The sequence below is a fragment of the Canis lupus genome, chromosome 4 (assembly GCF_048164855.1).
Source record: "Canis lupus baileyi chromosome 4, mCanLup2.hap1, whole genome shotgun sequence".
Lineage (NCBI taxonomy): Eukaryota > Metazoa > Chordata > Mammalia > Carnivora > Canidae > Canis > Canis lupus.
Window position 1 is genome coordinate 20,617,178 of NC_132841.1, and position 17,528 is coordinate 20,634,705.

At 42.6% G+C, this 17,528-nt stretch overlaps 1 protein-coding gene and 1 long non-coding RNA gene across 10 annotated transcripts in view; one reads left to right on the plus strand and one right to left on the minus strand.

Moving 5' to 3' along the window:
* The window catches only part of LOC140631935 (uncharacterized), a 105,300-nt gene that overhangs the window by 21,206 nt on the left and 66,566 nt on the right, over positions 1 to 17,528 (minus strand). The gene's annotated exons all lie outside the window — the stretch shown is intronic.
* The window catches only part of CCAR1 (cell division cycle and apoptosis regulator 1), a 61,606-nt gene continuing 53,691 nt past the window's right edge, over positions 9,614 to 17,528 (plus strand). For 2 of the 8 annotated variants that reach the window (XM_072823368.1, XM_072823370.1), the window contains exons 1-2: positions 10,090 to 10,136; positions 11,537 to 11,659. In XM_072823368.1, coding sequence (XP_072679469.1) covers positions 11,587 to 11,659 — 73 coding nt within the window. In that variant the 5' untranslated portion in view covers positions 10,090 to 10,136; positions 11,537 to 11,586. Of the gene's footprint in view, positions 9,754 to 10,089; positions 10,137 to 10,242; positions 10,478 to 10,788; positions 10,923 to 11,536; positions 11,660 to 17,528 lie in introns of those variants that run through there. The other 6 variants (XM_072823365.1, XM_072823362.1, XM_072823367.1 and 3 more) reach the window with 6 other exon arrangements.

Here is a 17,528-nt window from a genome sequence, read left to right on the forward strand (position 1 = left end):
AGTATAAAGTTCCAAGGAAAATGTTATGTTCTTGTGCTCTTTCTTTGGTTATTACGTGTAAATTATTGCACAAAAATAGAACAACCTAGGCCTTGCTTGCCTACTGCAGGTTATTAATTCCATATGTTCCTAGGTAAAGAAAGCACAGTCACATGGCATATGGCCAAGAAGCCTTTTTACTTCCCGAGGCTGTGTGATGCAAAGGTCCCCTGGCATGCTATAGAATCCCCACTTCATCACAGAGTCACAATTGCCAGTGTCGATGAGGCCTACAATATTGTTTTTCTAAACCATCCAATCTGTGTACACCTTTGAACCCCATTTGTTCTCAATCATTGACTGCCTTTTTCCTCAGAGTAGTTGAAGCCACAGACCAAAAATCCTCTCCTTTTCCCATCTATAGCTTATGAATCTTTTTTTTTTTTTATAGCTTATGAATCTTCTATCTCCACCTGAACCCACCTTCTGCTTCCCATTCCAATGACGGAAATGTCCTTCTTCCAATCAAAGATTAATCCCTCTACATGAACTCTCGCCTCTGTCCCATCTAGCTTTCTCAGGGACTTCAATTCTTCAGGAGGGAGCTATTTCTTCTTTGCCTGTAACTTCAATCTCAATAACAGATCCTCCTTAGTAATATTTAAATAGATTCTAGTCCCTAGGGGATCCCTGGATGGCTCAGCAGTTTAGTGCCTGCCTTCAGCCCAGGGTGTGATCCTGGGGTCCCAGGAACGAGTCCCACATCAGGCTCCCTGCATGGAGCCTGCTTCTCCCTCTGCCTGTGTCTCTGCCCCTCTCTGTGTGTATGTATCTCATGAATAAATAAAATATTTTTTAAAAAAGGGAGACATTTCTCTCTCTCTCTCTCTCTCTCTCTCTCTAATAAATAAAATCTTAAAAGATTCTAGGTCTCTGGCATCATAAAACAGATAAGAAACTGCTCTTCAGCCTTTACATCTCTCTCCTAGCACCACCATTTCTTCTTTCGTCACAATCACTTTCAAAAAATGATTATTTACACACATCTAAGCAACTAGAATTTACGATCATTCCGAAGATCTGTATAATCTTGTTTTATTTATTTATTTTTTAAATATTTATTCATGAAAGACACAGAGAGAGAGGCAGAGACACAAGCAGGCTCCATGCAGGGAGCCTGACGCAGGACCCGATCCCAGGTCTCCATGATCACGCCCTGGGCCGAAGGCAGCACTAAACCGCTGAGCCACCAGGGCTGCCTTATAATCTTGTTTTAAAAAGTTTTAGCTAGGGAAGCCTGGGTGGCTCAGCTGTTGAGCCTCTGCCTTTGACTCAGGGTGTGATCCTGGAGTACTGGGATTGAGTATTGGGATTGAGTCCTGCATCAGGCTTCCTGCATGGAGCCTGCTTCTCCCTCTCCCTCTCCCTCTGCCTCTGTGTGTGTGTGTGTGTGTGTGTGTGTGTGTGTGAATAAATAAAAATCTTTAAAAAATAAAAAGAAGTGTTCAGATGCCTCGGTGGCTCAGCAGTTGGGCGGCTGCCTTTGGTTTAGGTCATGATCCCAGAGTCTCGGATCGAGTCCCATATCAGGCTCCTGCTTCTCCTGTCTCTGCCTGTCTCTCACGAGTAAGTAAATAAAATCTTTTTTAAAAAATTATATTTCAAGGGTGCCTGAGTAGCTTAGTTGATTGAGCAGCCCACTCTTCCTTTTGGCTCAGATCATGATCTCATGGGTAGAGAGGATGGAGCACTCAGTGGGGAGTCTGCTTGAAAGATTCTCTCTCTTTATCCTCCCCCCACTCTTGTGCTCTCTTGCATGTGTGCAAAGGACGCCTGGGTAGCTCAGAGCATCATCCTTTGGCTCAGGGCATGATGCCGGAGTCCTGGGATAGAGTCTTGCATCCGGCTCCCTGCATGGAGCCTGCTTCTCCCTCTGCCTGTGTCTCTGCCTCTCTCTCTCTGTGTCTCTCATGAATAAATAAAATCTTAAAAAAAATAAAAAACCAAAACAAATAAACAAAAAACCTTGGAATAATGGGAGGCCTGGCTGGCTCACTTGGAAGAGCATAAGACTCTTGATCTCAGAGTAGTGAATTCGAGTCTACAGCCATACCACCCTGATCGCACCTGATCTCCTCTGATCTCGGAAGCTAAGCAGGGTTGGGTCTGGTTAGTACTTGGACAGGAGAGTAGTGAATTGGAGGCCCGCTTGGGGATAGAGATTACTTAAAAATAAATAAAGTTTTTAAAAAAAGTTGGAGTATAAAGGAGATAATATCACTGGTGGTTGGATTCAAGGCTGGCTGATAATGAATTATCACTAATTTAGGTTATTCATTTACAGAAATCCTGATAAAGATACCACCTTCAGGATATTTTGGAGGGAACTGGACAAACTCAACTTTAAAGTTCATATGAGGGTCACCTGGGTGGCTCAGTTGGTTAAGCATCTGCCTTCAGCTCAGGTCATGATCTTGGGGTCCTGGGAATGAGCCCTGCATCTGACTCCCTGCTCAGCAGGGAATCTGCTTCTCCTCCTCCTCCCACCTATGCTTTCTCTCTCTCAAATAAATAAATAAATAAATAAATAAATAAATAAATAAAATCTTTAAAAAAATGTTCATATGGAATAGATAAATATAGCCCAAAATATCCAGGGGTCAGGGGAAAAGGGAGAGTAGTTCTACTCAATATTACAAATATAAAATATTTTATAAAGCTACAGTGATTGTAGAATATGGTACTAGTGTGATGAATAACAGATCGGTAGAACAGAACAGAATTCCAAAACAAACTGATCTGAAAATGTTGAGGTTTGGAGCAAAAGTCAAGAAAGAATTCTTTTTTTTTTTTTTTTTTAAGTTTTATTTATTTAAGCAATCTCCACAACCAACATGAGGCTTGAACTCATGGCCCCGAGACCAAGAGTCGCATGCTCCTCCAACTGAGCCAGCCAGGCACCCCAAGAAAGAATTCTTGAGACATCTTCGGTGCAAAAAGGATGGTTTTATTAAAGCATAGACACAGGACCTATGGGCAGAAAGAGCTGTACTGAGGTCATGAGGAGTGGCTGATTACATACTTTCAAGTTGAGAGGAAGTTAGGGATAGTGTAAGTCTCTAAGGAATTTGAGAGGCAAGCAAGGTTTCTAGGACCTTGAGGGGCTAGCTGTTGTTAGGAAAGTTCATTTAGTTCTGTTTAGTAGAATCTTAGTCATGAGACCCTTCAGATGTATATCAAGGGGCCATAAGCTTGGAGGATGATTGCTAATTTGTATCTTTGGGGGGTAGGAGGTGAAGATAAAGGAAGTTTCCAAAGAGATTTTTACAGGATCTTGGAGGTCGGGCTAATGTGAAGCCGTTACCTTTTGCCTCTAACATCAAGACAGTTAAGATCCTCAAGGAAGGGACGCCTCGGTGGTTCTGTGGTCAAGTCTCTGCCTTTGGCTCAGGTCGTGATCCAGGGTCCTGGGATTGAGTCCCATATCAGGTTCCCTGTGGGGAGCCTGTTTCTCCTTCTGCCTATGTCTCTGTTTCTCTGTGTGTCTCATGAATAAATAAATAAAAATCATTAAAAAAAATTAAAACTATGCTCAAGGAAAGGGCACCTGGGTGGCTTAGTCGGTTAAGCATCTGCCTTAGGCTTGGATTATGATCCCGTCCTGGGATGGAGCCCCACTTGGGGCTCCCTGCTCAGCAGGGAATCTGCTTCTCCCTCTCTCCACTGCTCATTCTCTCCCTCTCTCTCTCAAATAAATAAAATATTTTTTGAAAAAAAGAAAAGATAGCCTCACTCATATTGAAAGAAATGCTAACCAAAACTACATTAGGATGCCAAAGAAGGCCATCATCCCCTTTCCCCCCTCTTTGTGCATTGAAAGCTGACATCTCTTCTTCCACCTCATTCAAACTGAGCTGACATTATCCCCTTCATTACTTTCGGGGCCTGAGCTCTTATGAAAGAAGGCCAGGCTGCTGTGCTAGAGAGGCTTAGAGTACAGGAGCACTTTAGTGCCAGATGTGTGAACCAAGAAATCACCTTGGACAGGCCAGGATCAGATGACTCCAGTTCAGCTACCATCCGACTGCAAGCAAATTAGAGACCTTAAGCCATCACCATCTAGCTGAGCTCCATCATCCCACAGAGCCAACAGATATTAAGAAGCTGTTATTTGGGCAGCCCCGGTGGCTCAGAGGTTTAGCACCACCTTCAGCCCAGGGTGTGATCCTGGAGACTTGGGATGGAGTCCCATGTCAGGCTCCAGGCTCTCTGCCTCTCTCTCTCTCTGTGTCTCTCTTGAATAAATTAAAAAAAAAAAAAAAACAAACTGTTATTTTAAGCTACTACATTTTGTGACAGTTTGTTACACAGAAAGAGATAACAGAAGCAGTGTTATTCACCGGTGAGCAGGCTTAAAAGTTTGAAAATATACTATTGGCAAGTGTAGGGGAAAACAGACGCTCTCATACATTGCTAGTAGGTGTGTAAAGATGTATAAATTTATGGAAGTCAAGTTGGCAATATGCATTAAAAAATTGTAAATTCACACGATCTGTTGACCAAGCAATCCTACTTATAGGAATATATTCTTTTTTTTTTTTTTTTAGGAATATATTCTACTGACATAATTTTATGAGAGAAATGACCTAAGTATGAAGTTGTTTATTGCAGCATTGCTTGAGTGAAAAAGATAAAAAATCCCCTACACAAAGGGTGCTTAGTTGGGAGAACATGTGACTCTTAATCTACAGGTCATGAGTTCAAGCCCCCTTTGGGGGTAGAGCCTACTTTATTATTTTTTCTAAATTTTTATTTATTTATGATAGTCACACAGAGAGAGAGAGAGGCAGAGACACAGGCAGAGGGAGAAGTAGGCTCCATGCACCGGGAGCCCGAGGTAGCATTCGATCCCGGGTCTCCAGGATCGCGCCCTGGGCCAAAGGCAGGCGCTAAACCGCTGTGCCACCCAGTGATCCCGGTAGAGCCTACTTTAAATAAGTAAATCCTTCTTTCCATTGAAAAAAAGATATTTTAAGATTTTATTTTTTTTTTAAGATTTTAGTTATTGATTTGAGAGACAGAGAGAGAGAGCATGCACAAGCAGAGGGAGAAGGAGAAGCAGACTCCCTACTCAGCAGGGAAGCACTGGGTTCTATCCCAGGACTCCGGGGATCCTGACCTAAACTGAAGGCAGACCTTCAACCAACCAAGTGACCCAGGCACTCCTTTTAAGATTTTATTTTTAAGTATTTTCTACATCAAACGTGGAGTTCAAACCAAAAACCCCAAGATCAAGAGTTGTACACTCTACTGACTAAGCCAGCCAGGCACCTTGTTAAAAAGAAAAAAAAAAAAAGTTTTTTTAAAAGATTTATTTATTTATTTTAGAGAGAGAGAGAGAGAGAGCACATGAGTCAAAGCCAGTGGAGATAAATAAAATAAATAAATAAAAAAAAAAAGCCAGTGGAGGGAGGAACAAATGGAAAGAATCTTCAAATAGGCTCCCTGCCAACTGCAGAGCCCAAAGTGGGGCTCGATTCCAAGACCCATGAGGTCATGAACTGAGCCGAAATCAAGAGTTGGATGCTAAATCAACTGAGCCATCCAAGCACTGCCCCCAAAAAGATTTTTTTAAAATGGCCTACATAGGGACGCCTGAGTGGCTCAGTGGTGGAGCATCTGCCTTCGGCTCAGGGCATGATCCGGGACCGTGTGCCACATTAGGTTTCCTTCGAGGAGCCTGCTTCTCCCTCCGTCTATGTCTCTGTCTCTCTCTGTGTCTTTCATGAATAAATAAATAAATCTTAAAAAAAAAATAATGGGCAGCCCGGGTGGCTCAGCGGTTTAGTGCTGCCTTCGGCCCAGGGCCTGATCCTGGAGACCCGGGATCGAGTCCCACATCGGGCTTCCTACATGGAGCCTGCTTTTCTCCCTCAGCCTCTCTCTCTGTCTCTCATGAATAAATAAAATCTTTTTAAAATAATAAAAAAATAATTAAAATTTGAGGAATAAAAAAACAATGATGAATGGACTACCTGGTCCGCCCAGTTAGTTAAACATATGACTAGGTCTCAGGTCATGATATTGGGGTCCTGGGATAGAACCCCACGTCAGGCTCCATGCTCAGCAGGAAGTCTGCTTCTCCCTCTTGCTCTCCCTCAGCACCACCCACTACTTGTATGCTCTGTCAAATAAATAGGTAAAATAGGGACACCTGGGTGGTTCAGCAGTTGAGCATCTGCCTTCAGCTCAGGGCCTGATCCCAGGATCCAGGATCCAGGATCGAGTCCCACATCGGGCTCCCCATAGGGAGCCTGCTTCTCCCTCTGCCTATGTCTCTGCCTTTCTCTCTGTGTCTCTCATTAATAAACAAATCTTTAAAAAAATAATAAAATAAGTAAAATATATTAAAACATAAAAATTAAAAAATTTAAATTTATTTAATTGTATAATTAAATTTAATTAATTTTGTAATTAAATAATTTATAATTAAATAATTAAAGAGAAAAGATCCTCTAATCATGAAATGGATAATATTGTTAAGATGACAATACTCCCTAAATTGGTCTACAAATTCAATGAAATCCCTATCAAAATTCCAACTACTGGGGAACCTAGCTGTCTTAGTTGGAAGAGCATGCAACTCTTGGTCTCAGGGTTGTGAGTTGAGCCTCATGTTGGGTGTTTTTTTTTTTTTTTAACATTTTATTTATTTATTTGAGAGAGAGAGAGAGAGAGAATGAGCACAGGGAGGGGCAGAAGGAGAGGGAGAAACAGCTTCCCTACTAAGCAAGGAGCCCAACATAGGGCTTGATCTCAGGAGGCTGGGATCATGACCTGAGCTGAAGGCAGAGCCCAACCCACTGAGCCACCCAAGTGCCCTTAGGGAGGAAATTAGCAAGACTTTTTTATCTCTTTGCCCCATTGTTTCTGGATGGCCCAGCAAACATTTTTTAAAATTTTGTTTTTTTAAGATTTTATTTATTTATTTTTATTTATTTATTTTTTTAAAGATTTTATTTATTTATTCATGAGATATACAGAGAGAGAGGCAGAGGGAGAAGCAGGCTCCATACAGGGAGCCCGACATGGGACTGGATCCTGGGACTCCAGGATCACACATGGCGCTGAAGGCGGTGCTAAACTGCTGAGCCACCGGGGCTGCCCAATATTTTATTTATTTATTCATGACAGACACACAGAGAGAGAGAGGCAGAGACACAGGCAGAGAGAGAAGCAGGCTCCATGCAGGGAACCTGACGTGGGACTCCATCCCGGATCTCCAGGATCACACCCTGAGTGGAAGGTGGCGCTAAACCACTGAGCCATCGGGGCTGCCCTGGCCCAGCAAACATTTACCAAATATTTACTCTTTCTATTCTTCCTATGAATTACCTTCCTTTCCTTTCAAGCCCCTGACCCCTACCTCCTTCTCCTTAATCCAGAATGACACATATACCTCATTTTGCTGGACTATCTTTGGAATCTCTAATGTTTATGTGGATGTCCCACATCTATGTAATTAACTTGACTTTTCTTGTTTTTTAATCTAATCTGTTAATCTATCTCATCTTCGTTTAATTCTTAGATCAGTGAGAATAATCTCCAAGTGTAGCAGAAAATTTGTCCTCCCAAACAGAAATAACAAAAATAGAGATTAAGTTCAACTTCAACAAAAATCAGTGTTTTGTGCATGAAATGATACTACTAATAAAGTGAAAAGATAATCCACAGAATGGGAGAAAATATCTGCAAAACATATCTCTGATAAAGATTTAATATGCAGAACTAGAACTCTAGACTAAGTCAAAAAGACAACCAAATTTAAAATTGCGCAAAGGTAATGGTTGTACCACACTGTAAATGTACTTAATGCCATCGTATTATTATACACTTCTAGAAATGTTTAAAATGTCAAATTTTATGTTCATATATATATCTTTTTTTACTGCACACACACAAAAATCACCAAGGTTCGGGAGGGGGAGCCAAAGGACATGAATAAACATTTTTGTAAAGAAGATAGACAAATGGTCAATAAGATAACTTTGCTAGTCTTTAGGGAGATTAGTCAAATCCATTTCACACACAAGGATACTATAAGAACAACTTTGTTTTGTTTTAAAAGATTTATTTTAGGGGTGCCTGGGTGACTCTGTGGTTAAACATCTGCATTCAGCTTGGGTCATGATCCCAGGGTTCTGGGATAGAGCCCTACACCTGGCTCCCTGCTCAGTGAGGAGCCTGCTTTTCCCTCTTTCTCTACTGGCTCCCCCTGCATGTGCACTCTCATTCTCTCTGTGTCAAATAAATAAATAAAATCTTAAAAAAAATACTTTATTTGAGAGAGAGAGAGCACATGCACACATGCAAGAGTAAAAGGAGGGGCAGAGGGAGAGGATCTTCAAGCAGACTCCCTGCTAAGCATGGAGCCTTCATGGGACTTGATCTTTCCACTCAGGTGATTGTGACATGAGCCAAAACTACTTAACTGACTGAGCCACCCATGCACACCTATAACGATAACTTTTTTTTTTTTTTTTTTTTAGATTTTATTTATGGGACACCTGGGTGGCTCAGTGGTTGAGCGTCCTGGGTCCTGGGATGGAGACCTGCATGGGGCTCCCTGGAGGGAGTCTACTTTTCTCTCTGTGTCTCAAGATTTTTTTTTTTTTTAAGATTTTATTTATTTACTCGTGAGAGAGAGAGAGAGGCAGAGACACAGGCATAGGGAGAAGCAGGCTCTGTGTGGGAAGCCCGATGTGGGACTTGATCCCGGGATCATGTCCCATGATCCCTGGATCATGACCTGAGCCAAAGACAGACGCTCAACCACTGAGCCACCCAGGCGTCCCTGGGTATGGTAATTAAATTAGTGTAGCCACTGTGAGAACAAGTTGACAATTTCTCAAAACTGAAGTATGGAACTGCCACGTGACTCGGAATCCCACTCTAGTGCATATACTTAAGAGAACTGAAAACAAGAGTTCAAAACACACAGACACACACACACACAAACCTGTATGTGAATATTCACAGCCACATTATTCATAACAGCAAAAAGTGAAGACAACCTAAGCGATCGTCTTAGGACAAATGGATAAACAAATGTGATGATAGCCATTTGAAGGATTCGTTTTAGCCATGAAATGGAATTAAGTACTGAGGCTTGCTTCATGAAACTTAGAAACAGTAAGTCAAAGAGGCTGTAGACGCCACTTTTAGGCAAACGGGCCAGAGCAGTGTAATTCAGAAAGGCCCACCAGGCGACCTGAATACAGATGGGCTGGGCTACAGGGGAACCTACCTTCAACTATGCACCCACCCATAGGCCCTAACTGGCCAACGGGCTACTTAAACCTAGTCACAGATACCAGACACGGGAGAATTCTGCAGGTGGCCATAATCCTCATCTGACCCCCTTTAAAAACAGTCCCCACCCACTGCCTCTTTGCAGAGACTCTCTCCTTCGGGGTCCTGCTGGTCGCTCCCTTGAGGTGACGGTAATAAACTTCCATTTCCTTTGTTCCGCCTCGGTCGAGTCTTTCACCACCTGCGCCACCGGCTTCCACCGGAAGGGGTCGCTCCATGTTTGGGGGGTGGGGTGGGGGTGCAATCCGATCCAGAGACGCTCCGTGTAGACACCACAGAAGCCAGACACGAAAGACCCTGTATGAACACGGAGTACCTAGGAAATACACATCAGGAGACAAAGCCGCCTAGTGCCTGTGAGGGCATGGCAGTAGCAGGGAATAAAGAGCGACTGCTTACTGGGTAAGGTGCTTCTTTTAAGCGTTGAGGTGGCGATGGCCTACAGAACCTTAGGACTGTATAAAGGCCACTGGAAAAAATTTAAAAATTGGTCCCTGGACTGTACAAAATATTTAAGTCAGTGAATTACACGGTAAGTGAATTTTATCTCAATTAAAAGAAAAAAAAAACCAGGAAGACAGTACAGGCTATGTCCACTCTTTTAAGTACCTGATCTAAAAGAAAAAAAGAAAAAAAAACACACACAAAAAAGGCGAAAAAGTACAAAATGGCGGCGGGCTGACCGGGTCACGTGACCGCCGGTTCTTCCCCGCCCACCCTCCGAAAAGGCGTCTCTTCGGAGCTGGCGCGGAGACACGGCCCGCTCATTGTTGTGGGAAGCTCAGGTAACTCTCCTCAGGCGCGCTCCAGTGCTGGCTGCGTAGCGCAGGCGGCGGGCGCATTGAAGGCGGGCGGGGGAGCGCGCTCGTACGACGTCAGCCCGTAAGCGCCGTTCCTCGCGGAGATGGGGGGGAAGGCGTGGAGGAAGAGGGGGAAGTTGGCGCATGCGCCTGGCGCTGACGGGTTTGAAATGGCCTCGGTGTTAGCCGGGACCCGACTCAGGTGAAGGTCTGGTCCTCGCGGTTGGAGCAGCGGGCGGCGGAGCCGGGGGCCTGACGTCCTGTCGGATCCGCGGAAGGGCCGGGAGCGGCTGTTTCGGTAGCACGGCGTCCGTAGGCCGGCGACGGTGGGGCTCTCGTGGGACTGGGGCGGGAGGGACGCGGTCCCTTTTGTGCGGGTCGGAGCAGGCCCCGCGCGGCAGGCCCCTCCCCCACCGCGTTGTGTTGTCGTCTCCCCTTCCCCTCCGCGGCTCCTCAGGTGCCTCCGGCGCTCCTCCGCCGCGCGGGCCTGCGGTCCCTCCTCACTCCGCAGCCGCCGAGCTTCTGCGTCCCCGCCGCCGGCCCGGGGCGTCGGGCGGCTGGCGGCGGCGCGGGGCTGGGGGGACAGAGGCTCTCGGCCCGGCCGGGCGGGCCGAGGGGACCAGGGCTTTCAGTAGTCCTCTCTTGGCGCTTCGCCCAGTCTCGTGAGACGGAGATTCCGCCTTCTCTGGTCTGCGTCCCGGGAGGAGCTGGGGCTGGAGGAAGATGGATGGCTGAGCTCCGGCCCCTGCGAGTCGCCGGGGGAAGGAGGGGGTGCGCGGGCTGAGATCTTCGCCTTTTCTGACTTGTTTTTTTTAGGGGGGGAGGGGTCTTAGCGATGGTTCTTCAGGGGGCATCCGTTATTTCAACTGTCTTTTCCCTCGAGGGAGGGGAGAGAAAAGGAGCCCCTCGGCCCTCCCCAGCCCAAGAAAGTAAGGAGATGTACGTTATTTAAATGGTGGCCTTAAATACCTTTATTCAGTGTTTTCATCCCCAGTTTCCGTTACTGGTTTCGCCACTTTCAGCCCCCAACATCGCCGAAAGATAGACGCAGGCTCTGTTTTCTTTGAACCTGGAGCTGTGTACTTATTAAGAATTGGGTAGATAACAGCACATGGTCTTCCGTTTAAATATGACAGTTTGTAGTCTTCGGAAAGAAGTGCCCTTCCTGTAAGTCGACTCCTCGTTTCATATGTTGAAATTGGGTGCTTTTGGCGAGCCACTTGATGTAGAATGTTTTTTGCTGCATATCAGGACGTTCGTATATATACCTTGTTATTTATGCAACAACGATCTACGGAGATGTCCTTGACAATCACTTCTTTAACAGTACTTTTCACGATATTCATCAGTTTGAGCTTTAAAATGTGGATTCTTTTTCTTAATAGGTCGCTGCTATAGAAGACAAACAAGTGAAGATTTTTACCCCCCTTTCATCATGGCTCAGTTTGGAGGACAGAAGAATCCGCCATGGGCTACTCAGTTTACAGCCACTGCGGTATCTCAGCCAGGTCAGGCTCCTGAACACATGTACTGTAAACTTGGGGGATGGGGGGAGGACATGTTACAACTATATGAATCAGGCTCTGTGTGATATTGTAGAATGTTAGCAAATGATGTATCTTCTATTTGTGAAGCTTTTAAAAATTCTGGGATCAACCAGCAAAACGTCTGTTTCACACAGTTTTGATAGTTTTGTATAGTTTTTCAAACATTAAGTTGATTAACTTTTATTTGATTTAATTAGGTTAGCAGCCACTCATTGATTAGAGGTTATCTCATTTGGCACGTTAGTGTGTCAGTAGTCACAAGTTACATTTAAAAAGTAATATATTAAAAGTTTAAGTTTTATGAAAAATTATATATGACTAGCTTTCAGTTGTTTGAATTTAAAGTGAAAAGCCCAATTCTAAAGAATTTATCAAGCAAAGGAAAAAGATGAATAGATGTAAAAGGAGCAAAGGAATGTTGACATTTTCAAAAGGTCAACAAAAATGTGCCATTGAAAGTGTTCCCTTTGCTTCTTAAGAAGATATTTATTTATTGACTTTTTAAAGATTTATTTATTCAGAGAGAGAGACAGACGTAGGCAGAAAGAGAAGCGGGCTCTCCACAGGGAGCAATATGTGGGACTTGATCTGGGACCCCGGGATCACACCCTTGAGCTGAGACAGACGCTCATCAACCGCAGAGCCACCCAGGTGTTCCGGAGGAGATTTTTTTTTTTAATTAAGGGGAAAATTTTTTTTCCCATTTCTTGACTTACAGTTTGAATCTTACATAATTTTCCCAAAGATTCTACAGAATGAACTTCAGTTTAAGTACCCAGTAAAATTAGTTTATTCTGTTAATTTGAGTATATTTTTTTATTTATGACATCTCTAATACTGGTTCTTTACTGCCTTTTACTTAAAATGTCAATTTTAGTAATTCAGGGGTATAGAGACGCAATGATCTTCTGGCTTGGGTGTTCTAAAATTGATGGACATGATTAACTTAAGTAGGTGACCTTTCTCCTTAAAGAAATGGATGCTTCTGAGTTTTTATCTTAGTTACTCTTCATTTGGGGAGTTAAATGATTGATTCTGTAAGCAACTGAAGATATTATGAAATAATTATAATGGATTGTATTTAATTCAGATCTAGGTACTATTTTATGTTAAGTAATGGGGACTCTGGTATTGATTTAGTTTTGATGAAATGTGAATTATTAGCAGTTACTCTGTGTCCAGAAACAAGTGCTATATACTTTTTTTTTCCCCCAAAGATTTTATCTATTCATAAGAGACCTAGAGGCAGAGAGACATTGGCAGAGTGAGAAGCAGGCTCCCTGCAAGGAGCCTGATGGAAGAGTCTCGATTCCAGGACCCCAGAATCACACCCTGAGCCAAAGGCAGATGCTCAACCACTGAGCCACCCTAGGCGTCCCAAGTGCTATGTACTTGTATTTTGGTAAACTAAACATGGTTTACCTGGCTTTTTCTGCATAATAATTTGTTTTATTTTTTATTATTATTTTTTAAAATTTGTTTTAAATTTATATTTGTGTTATTCAGTAAAATAGCTCTTAATGGCAGAAGCCTGTTATCTGTAGTTATTAACATTTGTATTATAATTAAATTCATATTACACTTTTTTCTTTTTTTTTTTAAATACTGAGGGGATCCCTGGGTGGCTCGGTGGTTTGGCGACTGCCTTCGGCCCAGGGCGTGATCCTGGAGTCCCAGGATCCAGTCCCACATCGGGCTCCCTGCATGGAGCCTGCTCCTCCTCTGCCTGTGTCACTGCCCCTCTCTCTCTCTCTGTCTCTCTCATGAATAAATAAATAAAATCTTAAAAAAAATTTAAAAATAGTGAAGACACCAGATGTTTGTAAAATTATTAAACCCAAAGTCAATAGTAAATATAGGTCTCCCTTGCCATATTTTCCAGAGTCCAAATATAAATAATGGGGTTTGTGTAAACAGAGCTTCTATTTGTGCTATAGGAAATTATTTGTGGGTTTTCTTAGACCTTGTTAATCAGAGTTTTTCAAAATCAAATTTTATTGACGTATCATCACTTTAAGTAGTCCAGGTGTTTTGTTAGCATCTGTCTGCCTTTAGCTTTTCTGTAACAATCCTGGAGTAGGTTCTAAATGGAACTCTAGTGATACTGTTTTTAGTAAAATGTTTCATTTCCAGGTGCTATATTTTAGGCTGCTTCCTGAAAGCTTACTGTTTTCTTACCTTCATCTTAAAACCCTTTTTTGCGATTAATCCTCTCTTCTTAATAGAGCTGATTTTCAGAGCCACACAAATTTTTGTAAAAGCTAAATTTTCAATCCTGAGGCATTTAAAATGTGTTTTATTTACATCTCCTTTAATTGGAGAACTTTTTTTAAACTTTGTTATTTTTTTATTTATTTTTTTTAATAAATTAATTTTTTATTGGTGTTCAATTTACCAACATACAGAATAACACCCAGTGCTCATCCCGTCAAGTGCCCCCCTCAGTGCCCGTCACCCATTCATCCCCACCCCCCGCCCTCCTCCCCTTCCACCACCCCTAGTTTTTTTTTTTTTTTTTTTAATTTTTATTTATTTATGATCGTTAGAGAGAGAGAGAGAGAGAGGCGCAGAGACATAGGCAGAGGGAGGAGCAGGCTCCATGCACCGGGAGCCCGACGTGGGATTCGATCCTGGGTCTCCAGGATCACGCCCTGAGCCAAAGGCAGGCGCCAAACCGCTGCGCCACCCAGGGATCCCTTTTTTTTTTTTTTTAACTTTAAATAATTTCCACACCCAACATGGGGCTTGAACTCACAACTCTGAGATCAGGAGTCACATGCTCCACTGGTAGAGCCAGCCACGCAACCCTAAATGGAGAACATTCTAACCTAATTTTATTGTCTCAGGTTTTCTCCTGGCAGCTTCAAGTTCAATTCGATAAATTTCAACAAAGGACATATAAGGACTTAATTGGGATAATAGTGTAGGTGCCAGTTTTTTACTCTGTTAAAAAAAAAAAAATGCACCCTTTGAAAATATGCCTGACAGTATCAGAGGCCAGTCATCAATCAAATGATCGTGGAACAGTAAAAGGTTAACTGAATAATTCAGCTTGAATTAAATATTTTGATTTCTGTGCCTATATTTCTGATTCATTTTGTCTTGAGAGCAGTATGAAAATTACTACTTTTGTATATAACTTAACATGGTTTTATTCAGTTAAAGTGTTTGCTGTTCTATTTTCTAGCAAAGATATTTTGCATTTGTACTAACCTTGAAAATTCTCAACTAACAGTGATAGAAAATTTAACTGCATTCACACAGCTGACTTATTTAAAATATATAAAGGGGGGATCCCTGGGTGGCGCAGCGGTTTAGCGCCTGCTTTTGGCCCAGGGCACGATCCTGGAGACCCGGGATCGAATCCCACGTCGGGCTCCCGGTGCATGGAGCCTGCTTCTCCCTCTGCCTGTCTCTGCCTCTCTCTCTCTCTCTGTGTGACTATCATAAAAAAAATATAAATATATATATATATATATATATATATATAAAAAGGGGGAAAAATAAAAAATAAAACAAAACATATAAAGGGGGCACTTGGCTGGCTCACTTAGAAGAGCATGCGACTTTTGATCTCAGTCATGATTTTGAGCCCCACGTTAGGTGTGTAGAGAGTACTTAAATAACCCTAAAAATTAGATAATATTAAAAACTTTAGTAAAAGCATGCATGCTAGCAATATATTGCTGAAATCTGTTGTAAAATTTAAGATTGATATTTGAATTGTTTCGGGTTAATTTTGAATTCTTAGAGGTGTCCTCATCTGTCATCTTTGATTTTCTTTTCCTTTAACCCCCATATTCAGTCATATATCAAATCTTGACTTTTTTCCCCTTTGAAAATGCCTCAGGTATGCTCCATTTTGCATTTACGCCCTGGGCACTTCTTATTTGAATAACTGTCAGTAGCAGCTTTCTCTTGCTTAAAACTCACGTTCCAAAATCTCTCACCTAACTTTCAGGGTCTTCCTTGCCTTTCCCAAACCTAATCCATAGTGCTTACCGTGGATCCTTAAGTCAGGAAGCTCTTTTTCCCATCTCTCGCTTGGTGGATGGTATTACTCTTTTATTTTGTTCTTTTTTTTTTTTAAGATGAGAGAGCATGAGCAGGGGAGGGGCAGAGGGAGAAGCAGACTCCCTGCTGAGTTGGGAGCCCAATGTGTGGCTTGATCCCAGTACCCTGGAATTGTGACCTGAGCTCATAGCAGACACTTAAACTGACTGAGTCCACCTAGGCACCCTGACTAAATCGCAAACTTTTTCAAAGCTGGATGGTACCTGACCTAGTTTTTGTCTCAACAACTTTCTGTAACAGATAAGGAATTTGAGGTCCAGAAAGGTGACCTAAACAAATTTTAGGTTTTACAGATGGTTACAAAAGAGTTAATGTTAGGACATCGGAATTGTGGTTCTTTATCTTCCATTATTCTGAGTCATCTGCTAACATATCTTTGAGGATTTTAAGAATTCATTTCAAACTCCTTGGGATGGTATTCAGGTTGTTCTGCCTTTCTAGCCCTGTATCTCATTTCTCCTACCTTAAAATAATTGTTCTTAATATTTCTCCCTTTTTTCTCTCTTCTAGCTGAAGTCTTATGGTATATATTGAGTGACAGTTATATTTTGTTTTAGAACTTTTAGGTCTGAAAATTTAACAATTTAACAAGTAAAGAGACATTAAGAATGAGATAGCCAGTGAATCTTTAGATTTTGTTTTTTAAGATTTTATTTATGGGGCACCTCATATGCCTCATTTATGGGGCAGCTCAGTGGATTACGAGTCAGCCTTTGGTTCAGGTCATGGTGCTGGGAGCAGGCCTTACGTCAGGCTCCCTGTTCCGGGGAGTCTGCTTCTGCCTCTTCCCCTGCTTGTACTTTCTCGCTCACTCTCCTCAAATACATAAATAAAATCTTTTTTAAAAATTTAAAAAGAGATTTTATTTATTAAAAATGTGTACGTGGGATCCCTGGGTGGCGCAGCGGTTTGGCGCCTGCCTTTGGCCCAGGGCGCGATCCTGGAGACCCGGGATCGAGTCCCACATCGGGCCCCCGGTGCATGGAGCCTGCTTCTCCCTCTGCCTGTGTCTCTGCCTCTCTCTCTCTCTGTGACTATCATGAATAAATAAATAAAAAAATTAAAAAAAAAAATGTGTACGTGAGAGTGGTGGAGGAGCAGAGGGAGAGGGACAAGTAGACTCTGCTGAGCACAGAGTCCAACCTATAGCCCGATCCCATGACCCTGAGATCATGATCTAAGCTGAAATCATGCGTCGGCACTTTTTTTTTTTTTAAATTTTTTATTTATTTATGATAGTCACAGAGAGAGAGAGAGAGAGAGAGAGGCAGAGACATAGGCAGAGGGAGAAGCAGGCTCCATGCACCAGGAGCCTGATGTGGGATTCGATCCCAGGTCTCCAGGATCGCGCCCTGGGCCAAAGGCAGGCGCCAAACTGCTGCGCCACCCAGGGATCCCCATGCGTCGGCACTTAAAGTGACTGACCCACCCAGGCAGACCATGACTTTTTTTAAAATTTATTTTTATTTTTTAAATACTAATTAAAACTCAAACTCATAACCCCAAGATCAATAGTTCAATGCGCCACTCCTGAGCCAGCCAGATGCCTGACTGACTGAATCTTTTACCTTAAGATTAATTATATTGACGAGATATAATTTAGTCAAATTTAGATTTGATTAAAAAATTTTTGCATTTATATCTGTATATAATCATAATACTGAAGTATGAAAAATGATTTAGCATATTCTGACCTATTTTCTCATCTATTTCTTTTGACCATTTGTAAAACGACTGCATTCTGGCCATAAAGATT